At 41.1% G+C, this 15,296-nt stretch overlaps 1 protein-coding gene across 1 annotated transcript in view; it reads right to left on the minus strand.

Annotated features, from left to right (window-relative positions):
- ZNHIT6 (zinc finger HIT-type containing 6) overlaps positions 1-15,296 on the minus strand; it is a 34,412-nt gene that overhangs the window by 16,793 nt on the left and 2,323 nt on the right. The window contains exons 5-8 of the mRNA XM_062004190.1: positions 14,200-14,303; positions 5,137-5,205; positions 4,264-4,344; positions 3,692-3,772 (exon numbers count right to left, since the gene is read on the minus strand). Coding sequence (XP_061860174.1) covers positions 3,692-3,772; positions 4,264-4,344; positions 5,137-5,205; positions 14,200-14,303 — 335 coding nt within the window. The remainder of the gene's footprint in view (positions 1-3,691; positions 3,773-4,263; positions 4,345-5,136; positions 5,206-14,199; positions 14,304-15,296) is intronic.

Below are 15,296 nucleotides of genomic sequence, written 5' to 3' on the forward strand. Positions count from 1 at the left end.
TATATTTGATGCCTTTCTGTTATCTGCTGCTTGTGGAGTAGGAATTCTTCTGGTGGGCAAGAGGAAGTTTTGGATAACACAACATTCATACAGACTTGCACGTAGTAGACTATGCCAAGTCTACTCCTCCAGTCTGCCCAGAGTGATGGAACAGAATACAGGAACATTCAACCTAAAATGAGGTGGCAGGGGGCAAGAAGTCACAACAGCAGCACTCAAGGCGACACAAATCAGTAGTTAACAGCTCCTCACTGTTAAAGAAACATGGATAAAGAAATATGAGAGCTCTGTTGGTGCCCAGCTTTTGTTCCACACTGAACACCAGGAAGCAGCAAACTGCTCTCATTTCAATTGCAAGTTTATTTTCAATCAATTGGATAAAATTAAGTTTTCCTTTCAATCACAAGAACTGTTGCAGTTCCAGGTACTGATTTATACAACAAGAGCCATAAACCTTCAATTAATTTAACTGAGGGGGAGCAGGAAGGAGAACAAATCAAAATAAATTATCTCTTACTCAACTGTAATACAACTGCAGTAAAAACTTGAATTCCCTCACAGAGTCTTTGTCACAACAACTACGCTGGCATAACTGTGCTGAGAGTGCCTGCTGGCAGAGACACAGCTTGTGTCGACAGAAGATGCTTTTCTGCTGACATAGCAGTCCCATCATTTCAAACAAACTTTATTCTTTCCTTTCAGAAAAGGAATTTTCTTTCAGTATGCTGTTTCCTTGACCTGTCTGCACTGTCACAGCTGGGCCTGCTCCACCAACTTATTTGAATGGATTCACAAAATTTCCAAGGAAAGAATTGCATTTCTCAAGTCAAAACAATTTTCTATTTTAAACTTTCTACAGTTATTTCTAAACTTTACATTCACTAAGTGGGATAAACACCAGCTACTGTGATTTTTATACCAACCAACACAGCTGATTTTGGGAATTCAGATGAGTTAATTTCATGAAGAAGAATTATCTCTCAGCAAACCTGTGAGCTACGGAAGCATTAGTAAGATTTCAGAAGAAAATGGTTAAGTAACCAAAGAAACAGATAAGCACAAGAGACAGTCCACTTTGATATCAAATCTGTTTGTTTTGCAAGCCTCCTAAAGCAATTATATATTCTGCTCCACAAGATTAAAAGGTGAACTTTACCTGCTATCACAAAAGCAATCTTCCCTTCTTTTCTAAAAAAAGAAGTGTGGTAAACCAAGCACTAACATATCAGAGGAAAACTCACCTGTGTATAAATCACTTTATTTTTAAAATACAATTCAAGATCATAGTTTGAATACTGTCCTTCCAATCACGTGCTGCAAGAAGATGTGCAGCACTAACGTACTAAATGTACTTTTGGTTTTTGCTGCATTAACTTAACGACTGGAAGAGGAAACAGAGGTAGTTCACGCTCTGGGAACTTGTCCTAAATACCCCTATTAAGAGATGAGCTCCAGAGTCTGCTAAAAACATTTTTTAAAGGGGAAATTGTCTCTGATCTCATTTCCCAGGGCTTTACTTGTGGACAACAGCACATACAACCTGTGTGGCAAAAGGGCCTGTGCTGAAGAGCCCTTCATGGGGTACTGGATTCAGGATAACGTTGCTAATGCACTAATGTTTCAGCTCTCGCTAAGCAGTGCTTACACTAAGTCAAGGGCTTTTCAGCTTCTCATATCACCCCACCAGAAAGTGGAGAGCACAAGAAGCTGGGTGAGGACACAGCCAGGAACAAACTGGCCCAGGGTTATTTCACACCATATGGCAGCACCATGGTCAGTAAACAAACTAGGGGGAGAGCTGGCCAGGGGCTGCTGCTCAAGAAGTGGCTAGGTAGCAGTCAGTGGGTAGTGGTCAACTGCACTGTGCATCACTTGTTACACACATGCTCATTTTTTTACCATTATTATCGTTACTGTTGTTACTATTTCCCCTTCCTTTTCTGTCCTGTCAAACTGTCTTTATCCCAATCCATGGATTTTACTTCTTTTTTTCCTGATTGTCTCCCCCATCCCACTGGTGAGGGGTGGGTGGGTGAGTGAGTGAGCAGCTATGAGGTGTTTAGCTACCTGCTGGGTTAAACCTCGACATTCAATCATTGAGGACCTCCCCAGATGTTTAGTAGACGATCAAGAGGAGTCCTGTGATAATGTCTGCTAGCTCCTTTAGTACTCTGGGATCAATTCCATCTGGGCCCATGGACTTGTGATCACTCTGCTGATACAGCTGGTCCCTTACAATTGCAGTGTCCACAAATGGAAAGTCAGTTTCCACACTCACAGTCCCCCGACTCAGAGGAGTGGACAGCCCAAGGTCTGTCAGCATTACTAAAGACTGAGGAAACAAAGAAATGCACTGAATATCTCAGCTTAATCAGAGGAAAATGGTCAGGTGACCGTTTTCAACAAGTACTGGTCAAATGATTTCTTTAGACCTCTTCTTGCTATTAACACACTTTTAAGAGCCCTTCGTATTATCTGAAGCAACACTGGCCAGTTTCAACTCTAAATGAGCTGTGCACTTTTGTCATCTCTCTGTACATACAAACCACACCACTGTAACCTTCAATTTCACTTCAACAGGTTTCTAGCTGACAACTCTAATGGCAAATGTTACAACCATATTTCAAATAATGATTGCAAAGGAAAAAAAAATCAATTAAAACTGGGTTTGAATTTCAAAGTATGTTAGACATTTTGGAGTAGTACTGGGAAAAAACACAGCACAAACAGGAAGCTCAGTTACAACTAGAATCTTTTTAATATACCTTTTTTTCCCTGCTTAGAAATAATACACCATGTTTTAGGGAAGCATATTATTTACATTTGTTACATTTGAAGAAAAGAATGCACTGTAAGAACCCTAACTAGGAATCACTGGTCAACCACAATAAGCTATGATATTAAACTGATACATATTCTTTGTAGTAGCAATGACAACAGGGTGGAGTGTTCAAAATGGTATTTATACTGACAAAAATAATTTCTTTAAAGCTAAGTTCTGAAGTTCAGATGTTCAAAGTTTAATGTCTGTTCTGGAAAGAAAGAGAACAATTCTGTCCAGGTCTGAATTCTGGAGGCTTAAAAGCCCACACCCAGAAATATGGTAACATGAAGAGTGATGAGCTAGGAACTCTGAGAAAAATGTGTTATTTCTAATGCAGTGACTGGATGCTGATAAGCACATATTTTTTCTGCAGTGATTTTAAAAGACAACTCTCCTCAACTATCACTTCAACTCTCTTAAGGAGGTTAACATACTCATGGAGGAACTTGCTGGAGGGAATGGATGTCTACATTTCTGCTGGTCAATAAAGTAATTTGGGATTTTAACACAAATCTACCTTTGCTGCAAACATTGTTACATTTGCACAGACTGTTGCTGATGTAGCTCAGGTACAAGCACACTCACTATTCCCCCAATGTCACTGTGAGTGCCCCAGCTTCCTAAATTGTCCAAATATGAGTCAGCTGAATTTACTACTCAGCAATTGAACAGAAATTCCAGCATTCACACATTAGATGACAAATAAAGAATACTTTTTTCTGAATAATTTTAAAATTAGCTGCTAATTACTCACTGAAGTTTAATCCATGAGATTATGTCATCTCCATTTGTAATACTGAAGACTAAGAAATGTATTATTTCTTTTTGCTGCTTTTGTTAAGCACAAAAACTGAAGAACCAGCTTACCTGACAGAGTTTTGCCTCCTATTTTCTACTTTCATTAAAATTTGTACATCTGACTGGGGAGATGCTGTATAGATTTTTAATCTGAAAAAAAAAAAGTGATGTACAGTAATTTTTCTTCCCATCACTCATACAAGATGGATATCTTTTGCATGCCAATGGCCAAAAGTTCATATTTCTTCATAAAACAATAGTTTGCCACGTAATGTTTCCTATAAATGAGGGCTATAATTACTAGTATGTTTTTCTAATTACTCTGAAGAAAAGTTCACTGTCTGCCCCACTGAGGTTAATCATGGTTACATTTTTTAGCGTTACAGTTGCTTTATTTGATCTTCATGCCATGAATCAATTTCTTCATCTTTTCCTGGTTTAAATTTAGTGGCTATACTCCAGGGCTAGTTGGCTGGTGAATGGTAGGATGGTTTTCATCACAGGAATTAAGGATGTACTGCTACTGGGAAATCGGCTCCACAGGCTGAAAGGGCAGTTAGCTTATGCCATTTATTCAGAACCATTCCCTTCTTTTATGAGTGCATTTGATGAACTAGGCAGAAAAGATATTAAATACACACCTTTGACAAACTACAGGATCTGACTCCACTGGATCAATGTATGGCTTAAGGATATCAGTCAGCGTTTTATCCTCAGGCACCCTTTCACCAAAGATAAAAATCAAATATGAGACATGGTTCATCATGCACACAAAAGTCTGAGTCATCTGGAGGAAGCTGTACATTTGCATGCTACAGTGGCACAACTGAGTAGTTTATGGGAGGATCATAAATGAGTATCAATACAGCACAGATAATTGACAGCTTTATCTCAGTTTCGACACTAGGACTTGACTGGCATATAGGAGGAATAAATAGATGCTTATCTCTAGTTTCTAACCCCGCAGCAGAAACATGATGTTCTTGCAGGCCTAGAAATAGGTAAAGGTATACATCTCATCCTGCTTTAGGCCAGGAAAAAAGGAGAAAGGTTTGTCAACAAAAGCTTATTTTTTGGCTTTTGCAAAATGTGCTTCTGGGCTTTCCTACAAAGCAAACAATGCAACCACTTCATCCTATATGAAAGTCAGCCCCAGCGTGCAGGTGAGGAGGGACAGCAAATCTTGCTGAACATCTACTCTATGAGAACAGACTACGTTAGGCGTGTGGGATGTTGCCATTATGAATATACAAGCTGCTCTGTTTACACAGAGCAAAGGACTAGCAATCAAACATTCTGCCTGATTTGAAAAGCCTGCTAGCTTTCCAAGAGGAAAGGACTACACAACCCCAAGTATTTTTCTTCAATTTAAATGCCCTTTTAATAAACGCTAAAAATAACATTCGAGTTTACCTTTAGAACAGAAATAGGTAAGAACTGATAAAATATTTTGCAGTTCAATTTCAGCAGACTAATTTAAGCTTTATAAAGTTCTGTTTTTTCAAGCTCTGTACCCTTTTAGCGTGTACTCAGCGTGACAGTGAGGAAATCGGAGCTTCAAATGCCAGTAGAACTTTTTCTCTCTGAAAAGAAAAAGAAATGCACATTCTTAATGTTAGCTGGTAACTACTACTTGGTTTTTCTATGTTAAAGCTTGGTAGCCTTTGGTATGGGTGCAAAGGAAAACATGCAGTCAAGATTTTGAATGGCATTCTCAAAGAGTAAAAGGACATGCAAGAGGAGCTGAGATGCACTTTGAAATACGCTATGCTTCTAGGTCCTGCTCAATATCTTCATGGGATGAAAATCTGTTCCTAACAAACACAGGTCATTAACCATCAGTTAACTGATCAACATCATTTCACATTTTGAAAGGGAGTATCTTCCATTTGACTGTCTATATGTATAGCTGCCACTAAGTTCAGAAAAGGTTAACTTTTTTAGCACGGCACCCGAGGACAGATGGCCAAACCTGAGCAACACTAATAGTCAGAGGGCACAACAGAGGCCAGGTTGTATAAAAACAGGGGACTTGACTTTTCACAGCAGTGATGGCCTCAATAGAAAACATGGATTGGGCAGGGAGGGAAGCTGCATTTTGGTATAACATGGATAACAGAAGTTAGAAAGAATAACTTTACAGAAAGATTAGGGAGCTTTTGGTAGAGACCAAAATTGATGTCATGTTCCTTTCTCCAGTTTGTTAAAGACCCATTTTTCCTTTCCAGCTAGTGTAAGTAACACCTGAGAAGAGAAGCTACTGAAGCACGGTTCCGTGCAACATCACCTTCAGACACGCAGCATTACCTAGAGATACTTTACTGGACTGGGAAATGTCTTTTTGCCTTTCTTTTTACACACCTGCTGGATTCCACACTGACTAAAGGCAAAGCCTTTTTCCTCTCGTTGCTCCAAATCCTCCCATGTACTATGATGAGCATAACAAGATTTTTTTCTAAAAGAATCTCCCAAGAAAAAGCACAGTCTAAAAGGCAGGTGCACAGGCCTTCACTCTGGGTCAGAATGTTTCAGAGATTTGGAAGAGGAAGATGGGAACTACTACCATTTAGGAATCAGAGGCCAGACATCTATGGCAAGAGTAGGAATGTCTAATTGTACTTCCCCCTCCCTCGCCCTTTAAATATACTACTTATTTTTTAAGCACTACTTCAGACCTCTGAATCGTTCTATCCAGGATGATCACTGTAAGTTATGCAAAAATCCTGGTACTACAATTAAAAGTAAACCCAGTGTTGTTCCAACATGTTAATTTATTTATCAGGCAGACAAAGCATTATCCAGCAGGTTCTGGCTGGCTGCAGAGACACGTGTATGTGCATCCATTAGCCAAACAGTAAACTTGGCTGCTGAGTTCAGTTAACCATGATGCTAATTTTTAAATGCAAGCACTTTTGATAAAAGTGGTCTTACAAAAAGCCAATAATTCCCTTAACTAGTTATTCCTAGGAGAAAACTGAGCTGAACTGTCCTTTCTGTATTATGAGTGTATCCCCAAGAAAACAGCGAGCAAGAATCCCAGCTTCAAGGAGGAAAAAAACCAAACTAATGAAAGCCAAGGTCCCCAAAGCAACATGTGACTCTGCAGTTTGCCTTGTGATCCTTCCCCTCTATCTGCTGATGCTTGTGAAAGCTGAGGAGTGCCTTCCTTAAAACGTGAAGGGGAAGTTACAGCACACCAGGTCTGAAAGAAGCTTGAGATGGAAGATCCTTATTGATTACACAGCATATATAACCAGAAGCTGCCACAGTATCTTGCCTCATGAATTTTATGCTATTTTGCATATTGGCACGGTGTAGACTTAAACTATCAAACTGAAAAAGGTTTTGAATCAACTCAGAATCAGTGAGGGGAATTTTGGAAGTTTTTTGCAAGGCAAGTAAAACAAGGTTTTGCAGTTCCTCATCTTGACAGCTGAAGGAAGCGTCGCCACTACCGTACGCATACAGCAAAGTGGAATATCAGTAGGGTTATGGAACCAGTTCAATTGACTTGCAGTTAACGAGCTTGTGATTCCTCTCTTAGATGTGTATTTATATCTGGCATTTAACAAAGCACGGTATTGATTCTGAACACTTTACTAAGGAGACTTTCACAAAAGTTGGTAATCTTTAGCCACAGAAATCAGGTCACCGTTCAAATCAGGTTTTTGTTATGTATTATCAACTAAAATGAGGCTTTCTAGCATTTTTTTTTTCATGTAACTCATCTTCCACAGTTTTTTCAAACAGGTCATGTTTATGTACCATAAGTGACCAACGCTTACTGTGGTACGGATTCTCCCTCTGTCCAACTTGTAAATCAAGACAGTCAAAGCCAAGATCTGCAGATCTTCCTCTCTTAAGTGAAACACACTCTGATAGAGCTCACAGAAACATCTGTGTGGCCTACAGCACTGTCTCTTAACACAGGCACTTGAAAAATATGTTTCAGAAGTACTTCTAGCTACCTGCTGCCTGTTGCTGGGAATACTCTTAAACTGTCTGCAGAAACAGTCATCACACTGCACACTGTGATTTCGCAGGCAAGACCAGTTAGTTCCTTGTGGGCTCACTGAGGCAGACTCAGCTTATCACTGCAGCTGTAAAATCACCTTAAGAGAGTTCTTTTCAGACTTTCACCCTCCCTCCCGCTTCCAGACAAATCTATTCTATGGCACAGTGCACAGTAAGAGCTATGATTCTGAGCTATGAAGTTAAAAAGATCATTCCTTGTCAAGAAGTTTCACCTTGGAAAGACAGCAATGTTGATTTTTTTTTAGCATGCTAATACTGAAACTGCAGTTAATGACTTCCACTCTCTTCCAAGTACTCTTGCATGAAAGTACGTGGCAAGCAGAAAGAGGTACAATACAGAGCAAGGTAGAAGGAGACAAGGAGAAAAGCAGCTTACAATTGCAACAGCCTCATACTCTTCACTGAAGTCTTGAAAAACAACCTGCTGAATGCCTGTTTTTGAAGTGAAGCATCCCTCACCATCACTGATCTCTGCCCAGTTACGGAACTTGATGTCAACTGTAGATGCTATCAAAGCTGCTGTACAACAAGTTCTGATTAAAATTAGATATCCTGGCTCCAGATCTCACTGACTTAATTTTCCATTATGGCACACTGGGGTATTATTTCCTTCAAATACAACTGACATGTACAACATTAATTTTATAAATGAAAATGTCTAATTGAGTAAGACATCTGCAGTTGAGAAACAGCTCCCTGCGTGAAGTGTTCCACACCACTCAGCTGCCACGGAACGTTTCCTTGAATACCAAGGCACTGACTATAAACCTACCAAATGGCAGAGATCTGGATGAGGCACAAGCACATGGTTGATGTCAGTAAAAGCAGCATCATAGCCCATCCCTGCATTGCTTGGCTTCACATCTTATTTTGGCTACCTCAGAAGCATGGAAACTTATCAGTGGGAAAAGAGAGGAGCCAAGCACCTCTTCCCCTGCGTGAGATGCAGCTGCAAATCATGTTCAGAACTGCACAGTCTGCTTTGTAATTGCTGCTCTTGTAAAGCAAAGAAACTGTCTCCCCTTCATTTCTCCTAAAACTTCCAAAAAAAATTGATGTTTTATAATCAATCATAGTTTTCACAGAACTACGTGTAAACAGCTTCTAAATTTTTCTCAGCAACAACAGAAAGACTTTTATTTTGATGTTCCAAAGCCAGCAGCAGTATATAGACAGGGGCTGTTACTTCCAGCTAGCTCTCAAGACAACCACAGAAATTCTCACCATCCTTTACAGTTAACGCAGTACCTAGGAAGGTGTTCTAAATACTGTGGCTGTAAGCAGTACAGCTGCTGGGAAATAAGTGACAGATCTAGAGAGGACCCCGGGACTTGGACATACCAGTTAAGTCCCTTCACAGATTTTTTTTAACCAATGTTTACATATTTCTTAAAACATTTATGAAATATCTCAAAAAGCCTGACTTTCTTGCCTAGGTTTCCTTTGAACAGTCAGTTTTGCCTAGATTGCAGTGGAAGGTTTTATGTGTATGCACGTGTGCACATATATATGTAAAGTAACACATATACTGACCCAAAAAATCCAAATTCATTACATCTTAAGATACCAATTGCAGTTCTGGCTCTGCAGAAGTACTTCACTTCCAGTCTGTCAAAAAAGCAATGCACTGATGATTTTGTTTCTATTTAGCAACTGATAATTTTAAAACATTTTAAAAATAGTGTACAGGACACCTTACATCAAAGTGCATTTCCTCTAGTATTTCCTATGTTCTTTCCAATTGATAAGAGATGAAAAAGACATAAAGAAGCTTAACGAAGAACCAGTTACCCTTTAACCTGACAATACCCAGTACTCTCAACTAATGCACTGAAGTTTAATAGAAATAACGGATGTTCAGTTATCTGCATCTTGGGATAATAATGCCTTCCCCAGCTTTCTTAAGCAATGAAGACTCAGCCCAAGAAACCGACTAGATTCTTTTGTGGATTGAAAAAAAACACCAAAAAAAACCCAGTTAAATTAAGAGAACACATGATTTCCTAGTGCCTTCCCCAGCTCCTAGTGCCAGATTGACTTTGTTGCACTTCTGACACCACCACACAAAAGAGGACGTCTCTCTTTCCTTGAAACTTCATCAAGCTAATTCCTGGATTTGATGTATAAACGGTAAAACTGAAATATTTCTACTGAAAGTTCCTATGTTTCCTAGTTACAGTAAACAGCAAGAAAAATCAATGAAGGAACTGAAGTGTGTTTCCTTTGTAACACATATGGTCTTCTGTCAAGGGGCCTCCCAACAGCAGGAGATGTTACTAACCATATGTGTTGCAATAATCAAACATGCCGGGCTCAAACCGAGTCCTGTGCCAACCAAAGGGATGCTGTTGAGGCTGAGTAATGGATTCAAACTGCAATATTCTTTAAAGAATATAACTACTGTACTCTTTAACTTGTGCAAGTGAACAATCAGATTCACCATATGAATTAAACATTTCAGTTGCTAAAAAACAAAAACAACCTCAGGTACAGAACTGAGTCAGCACTCGAGTTCATAAGGGGATGTTCTGAAAAGCTACTGATTTACTGAAATGGATGTACATCCTGCTCTCTGCTCACTCCAGAGCAGCTTTCCTTTGCCTGGGAGCTTACTTTGGTGGGTCCTAGAAAGCAAGCTAAAGTATGTGTTGAGTAATAACTAAATTCAAGTTTAACAGCTCCAATAGTGTAGTACCAGCTCAACCCCCAGTTTAGACAACTCTTTGGTAAATTCTCAAGATCTGCAACACTTCAAATCATTCAGTTTAATTATCCCTACCCAGCCAAGGATCCGAGTTGACATTTTAGGGCCTTCAGGCATAGCTTGAAGTAGCTTCTGTAACACTAACGATCACCTAACTGATGCTAATCCCAAATCTCCACACTATACTTTGTTCTCAGAATTAAATGAAAAAAGAGTGATAATGGAAAAGATTCCGTCTTCTCCCACATATATCACCTGATCAAATGCTCCCAAGCTGCAGGCATGCTTTCCACCAGGGAGGAGAGTTGTAGCCCTCTGGCCCTTCTTGGCAGGGACAGGCAAGAAGGATTTTGTCTAGGAAGTGCTGTGAACAGAGCAGGGAGGAAGCTGGGTGGAGGTGCCTATGCCAGTGTAAGCAGCAAGGAGGGTCAGAGCAGAGCAGCACAGCTAAGGGAGCTGCACTGCCCCATTTCAGCATTTCACCACTGTCATCATGTCCCACTAGGGAACCAGGAGCTGCAGGCTCTCTCCCCTCTCCCCATTTGACCTGTTGGCTGGAGCTCCTAGTTGCTAGCTTAGCCCTCCTCCCAGCCTGGGCACATTCTCCCCCCTTTCCCAGAGGCTCCCTGTCCCAGCAGGCACCCCATCTTCATGGCAGCAGGTGTCCCAAAGGGGAATCATCACTTCTATTGGAAAATAAAGCCACCACAAGAAAGGGAGCATGAGCAGCACATTAAAAATAATTTGCAAAGAAGGCACCCTAAACCATCTTTACATCACCTGTCCCACAAGTTCCCAACCTGGGCTCACAATCTACTTTCTAAAGACCTCCCATCATCTAGATGAATTCAATATTAGAAGTCAGCCTAATCCATGTGTTGCCCAGCACTGGCACATGTTCAACACTGAGTTTCGCAAGCAAACTAATGGAAACCAGGAAATTAGGAGTCTGGTTAATAGAGGCAAACAACCACTGATCTGTCCTCCAGAGCTGGCAGGGGCAGGAGATGACACAAGAATACATCTTGTACTTCCTAGCTTTGGATTACTCTCATTCCTGCCTTGTACAGCCCAACAGCTTGGCTCGCATGGAGAGCGTTGAAGAGGACAACAGAGAAGACTGTTCTCAGCTTTCCACACACATGTTGGGCAGCTTCCAACCTCCACCTTCTGGAGCAACCCCTCTACAAATCTCAACTGACAAACAGCATGAGAAAGGGGTTTAGATCTACAGAAAAGCACTCACACCACTGTCAAGCGTTAAGCTCTTACAACACAACTCTTTGCAGAGCTTTACCTTATCTGAATGCAATATTCAACAAACTGTTACAGGTGTCATGGAGTCACATGAAATAGGTGTTAAGTGGCTGATACTCACTGGGTTCAATCAAACCTGAGGTTTAATTTCTCATGAACTTCTTTAAGGAGAGGGGAAAAAAAAAACCCCACGTCAATTAAAAAAAATGCAAAAAGTAAACCCCAAGGTTAATTTTTAAAACACATCACTGAACCCAATCAGCCCATTGCTGTGTGAATAACAGTAGCAACAAAAGAGAGGAAATGTGCCCTTTGTGTAGTACTCACTGACCATATTCCATACACTTGGACAGCATTTACAGGAAAGAGACTGTTATTTCCTATCCTCTTAAGGACATTATCGTGTTCTTTTTGATGGGATGTGAAAGTCCCAGAAAGGCTAGCATTCCAAACCAACAAAAAAATACCCCAGGACTTTGTGATTAGCAAAAAACAGTAAGGCCTGTGGAAACATTTCCAATGCCTGTGTGCCAATAAGTCACCTTCCTTGCTCCATGTTCTTAGTTTTTAAATGTTTAAACAACATAAAGTATGGTAAGTGTAAAAGCATAATCTGCTCAAAGCTTAGTTTCCAGCACAAGCTACACTTCAGCAAGTACCCAAAACTGCTTTCTAAAGTGCTAAAAAACATGGTACATGAAGGCAATTTTCTGTCAGCACAGCATTGTACTATGCTCAAGATCTTCCCAATAGCATCAAACCTTCACATATCTGTGCCTTTTCTGCTCTTCTGTCCCTCTCTAAGCCACTGCTTCAGACATCCCTGGGCCTTCTGCACTTGCTCTGTCTCAAAGACTGCTCCTGACCCTACGTGCCTTAAAGGTGTTCATGTTGTTTTATCCACGTTAAGGAAATTCCCCGGGAAAGTTAAACTCAGTCCCAAGCCTGAGATACATAAACAGCATGAGACCAGAACAAGATACCTGTAAAAGCTAGAGCACTTGGCCAAGGAATAGAAAGCTGCCTCTGCACACACAACTAACACTTGCATGGTCTGTTCTGAGCTGAAAGCATCAGTAATGTATAAATTTGGGGTAGGCAGAGAAGAAAACATCCCAGCTTTCCTTTCTTTCCATTGGTCCACCCTGGATGGAGCGCATAACTCTAGGAGGTTATGCTTCTACATCTGCTTTACGCCTTTACTAAGAAATAAGCCATCTGCAAGAGCAAACAGCTCTGCTTCTACCGCCGAGCAGCAGCAGCAGCGGCAGCAGCGGCAGCGGCAGGAGAGGCCGCCCAGGGCCCGGGCACTGCGCTCAGCCCAGGCGCGCCGCTACTCTATCGGAGGGCGCCACCTGGTGGCGAGTGTCAGGCGGCGCCGGCGCAGCGCGGTCCCCGCTCGCTGCATCTCCCGCAGCGCGGAGCACAAACACCTCCTGCAAGCACGCCTTGCCACCAAGCCTGACACCGGGAAGCAAAGAAGCGTCGGTGCCACCGGGGTAGCTGCCACAAGCTCGGAAGGCATTCCTATCTGCTGCCGATAGAAGAGGTGAGCTCTGGACCTGCTTCCTGACACACTGAAACACTCTGTAATTTTATCTTTACTGTAAAAATACTTTAAAATACAAACTCTGGATATCAGAGGAAACCCACAGATTGCATAAAGGGAAGGACATTTAAGCCTTCTTAGTCGTTTCCCTCAATTCCTATCTGTCTGCACTTGCCCCTCTAAACTGTGCCATGCATGTCAGCCATCACTGAATCACAAGGGCTGGAAGGGACCTTGAAAGATCACCCAGTCCAACCTGCCAGAGCAGGACCACCTAGAGTAGGTCACACAGGAACTCATCCAGGTGGGTTCTGAATGTCTCCAGAGAAGGAGACTCCACAACCCATCTGGGCAGCCTGTTCCAGCACTGTCACTCTCACAGTGAAGAAGTTTTTCCCTTGTGCTTCTTTGGAACCTTTTAACATTTCAGCTTATACCCATTGCCCCTTGTCCTATCATTGGACATCACTGAGAAGAGCCTAGCTCCACTCTTCTGACACGTGCCCTTTACATATTTGTACACATTAATAAGATCCCCAGCTCCCTCAGCCTTTCATCATAAGGGATAAGCTCCACTCCCTTCGTCATTTTTGTAGCCCTGCCCTGACACAGCACGCAACAAGGATAACTGTGCAGGAACCACCTCTGCAGACCTAAAGTCAGCCTTTTCAGAGAGGGATTTTTGCAATCATTCCACACCAATCCTCTGTCACAAACCTTTAAAGAAGTGTTTTACTTTTTCAGTGACAAAACTCAATCAGATGGAAAAACACAACAGAACTGATTCTGCCTCATGATGCTCAAGGCTGGTACCTTCCAAAATAAACCATGAGTTGCAGCAGCTGTTTACCTGAGCAAAAAGAGCCTAAAAAAATGAAAACCTGAGGCACTAAATATTAAATCTAGATAACGTTTGTAAAAAATTCATGAGTCAGATTTTTAAAGCAATTGCTATGTATTGGGATGAATTCAGATTCTCATCATGATGTGCCAGGGGAAACAAAACATTGCTGTCACCAGCTGAAGACTCACGTGATACTGTAGGTTGTTGAGTTTTCTCTTCTTTTTGTAAATCCAACGGGCAGTGTTCTCAGGTCAATGTTACACTTCCGAGCTTTGTTTCTCAAGCAATACAACTAGTAAAAAATAAAAGCATTTCTTCTTGAGAAATGTGAATAATATACTCAAAACTGGAAAGTTAAACAGTAAGATAATAATGTTGATTCATGGGAAAATTGTGGAAAAGGCCATGTTTAAGGAATTACTTTCTCTGACTTTGTAAAAAAACCATGAGTGAAAAAGTAATAAAGTTTCTGGACTTAGTATCTGAAGCATTTTTATGTGAGGTGTTTCCATGGTTAAAAAGTAACCTACTGATGACCTCTTTACAGTAAAAGTTCTTTAAGACACTGTGAAAGCCACAAACAGCCCTTGTGGGTGTCATATCACCCACAAAACTGTTTGTTGGGCTACAACCCTGCTAGAAGGGATCCACATGCTCCACCTCAGCTACTCAAATTCCAACTGGAAGGCAGCACTAAGGGTATGATCCCATGGACACTAGTACCACACCCCAACTAACTTCTGCTTGAGCAGCATCTCACCATGTTCAACACAGGTTTTCAAGACATAACAGTCCACACACACAAACAAGGTACAACTTCAGCCTGAGAGAAAGTTGGAGTCGTCAACACGAGTCCTCCCCAACCCAGTGTTACAGTTAAAGATACCTTCACAAGGCTGCAAAACAACATGGCTGTGATACCTTCCTGTTATGTATCAATGAGTAAAAAGTATTTTGCAGTGGATTTGGGGGTTTGGTTTAGGGTTTTTTTTCCCTCTTTCTTTATCATCATAGGACTTTCAGGAAATGGCATATATTTCTATGACCTCCTCCATAATGCTTACTAGAATTGGAGGAGTTTTAACAAAAATCCCCTCTCACCTTCAGAAGGCTGGCATTTACTCCATTGGATTTAGTCTGTGCAGAACTCTAGCAGCCTTCATTTGGTATATGGGGAAGTAAGGAAGAATTTTTAGGCAATTAATAAATCCATTGTTTATCTGTAAGTTTTGTACTTAAAAATTCCAAAAAAGTTGTGGAGGTGGAAGGAAATATTCAGGCTTTC

This window comes from Colius striatus, chromosome 10 (assembly GCF_028858725.1).
Source record: "Colius striatus isolate bColStr4 chromosome 10, bColStr4.1.hap1, whole genome shotgun sequence".
Taxonomy (NCBI): domain Eukaryota; kingdom Metazoa; phylum Chordata; class Aves; order Coliiformes; family Coliidae; genus Colius; species Colius striatus.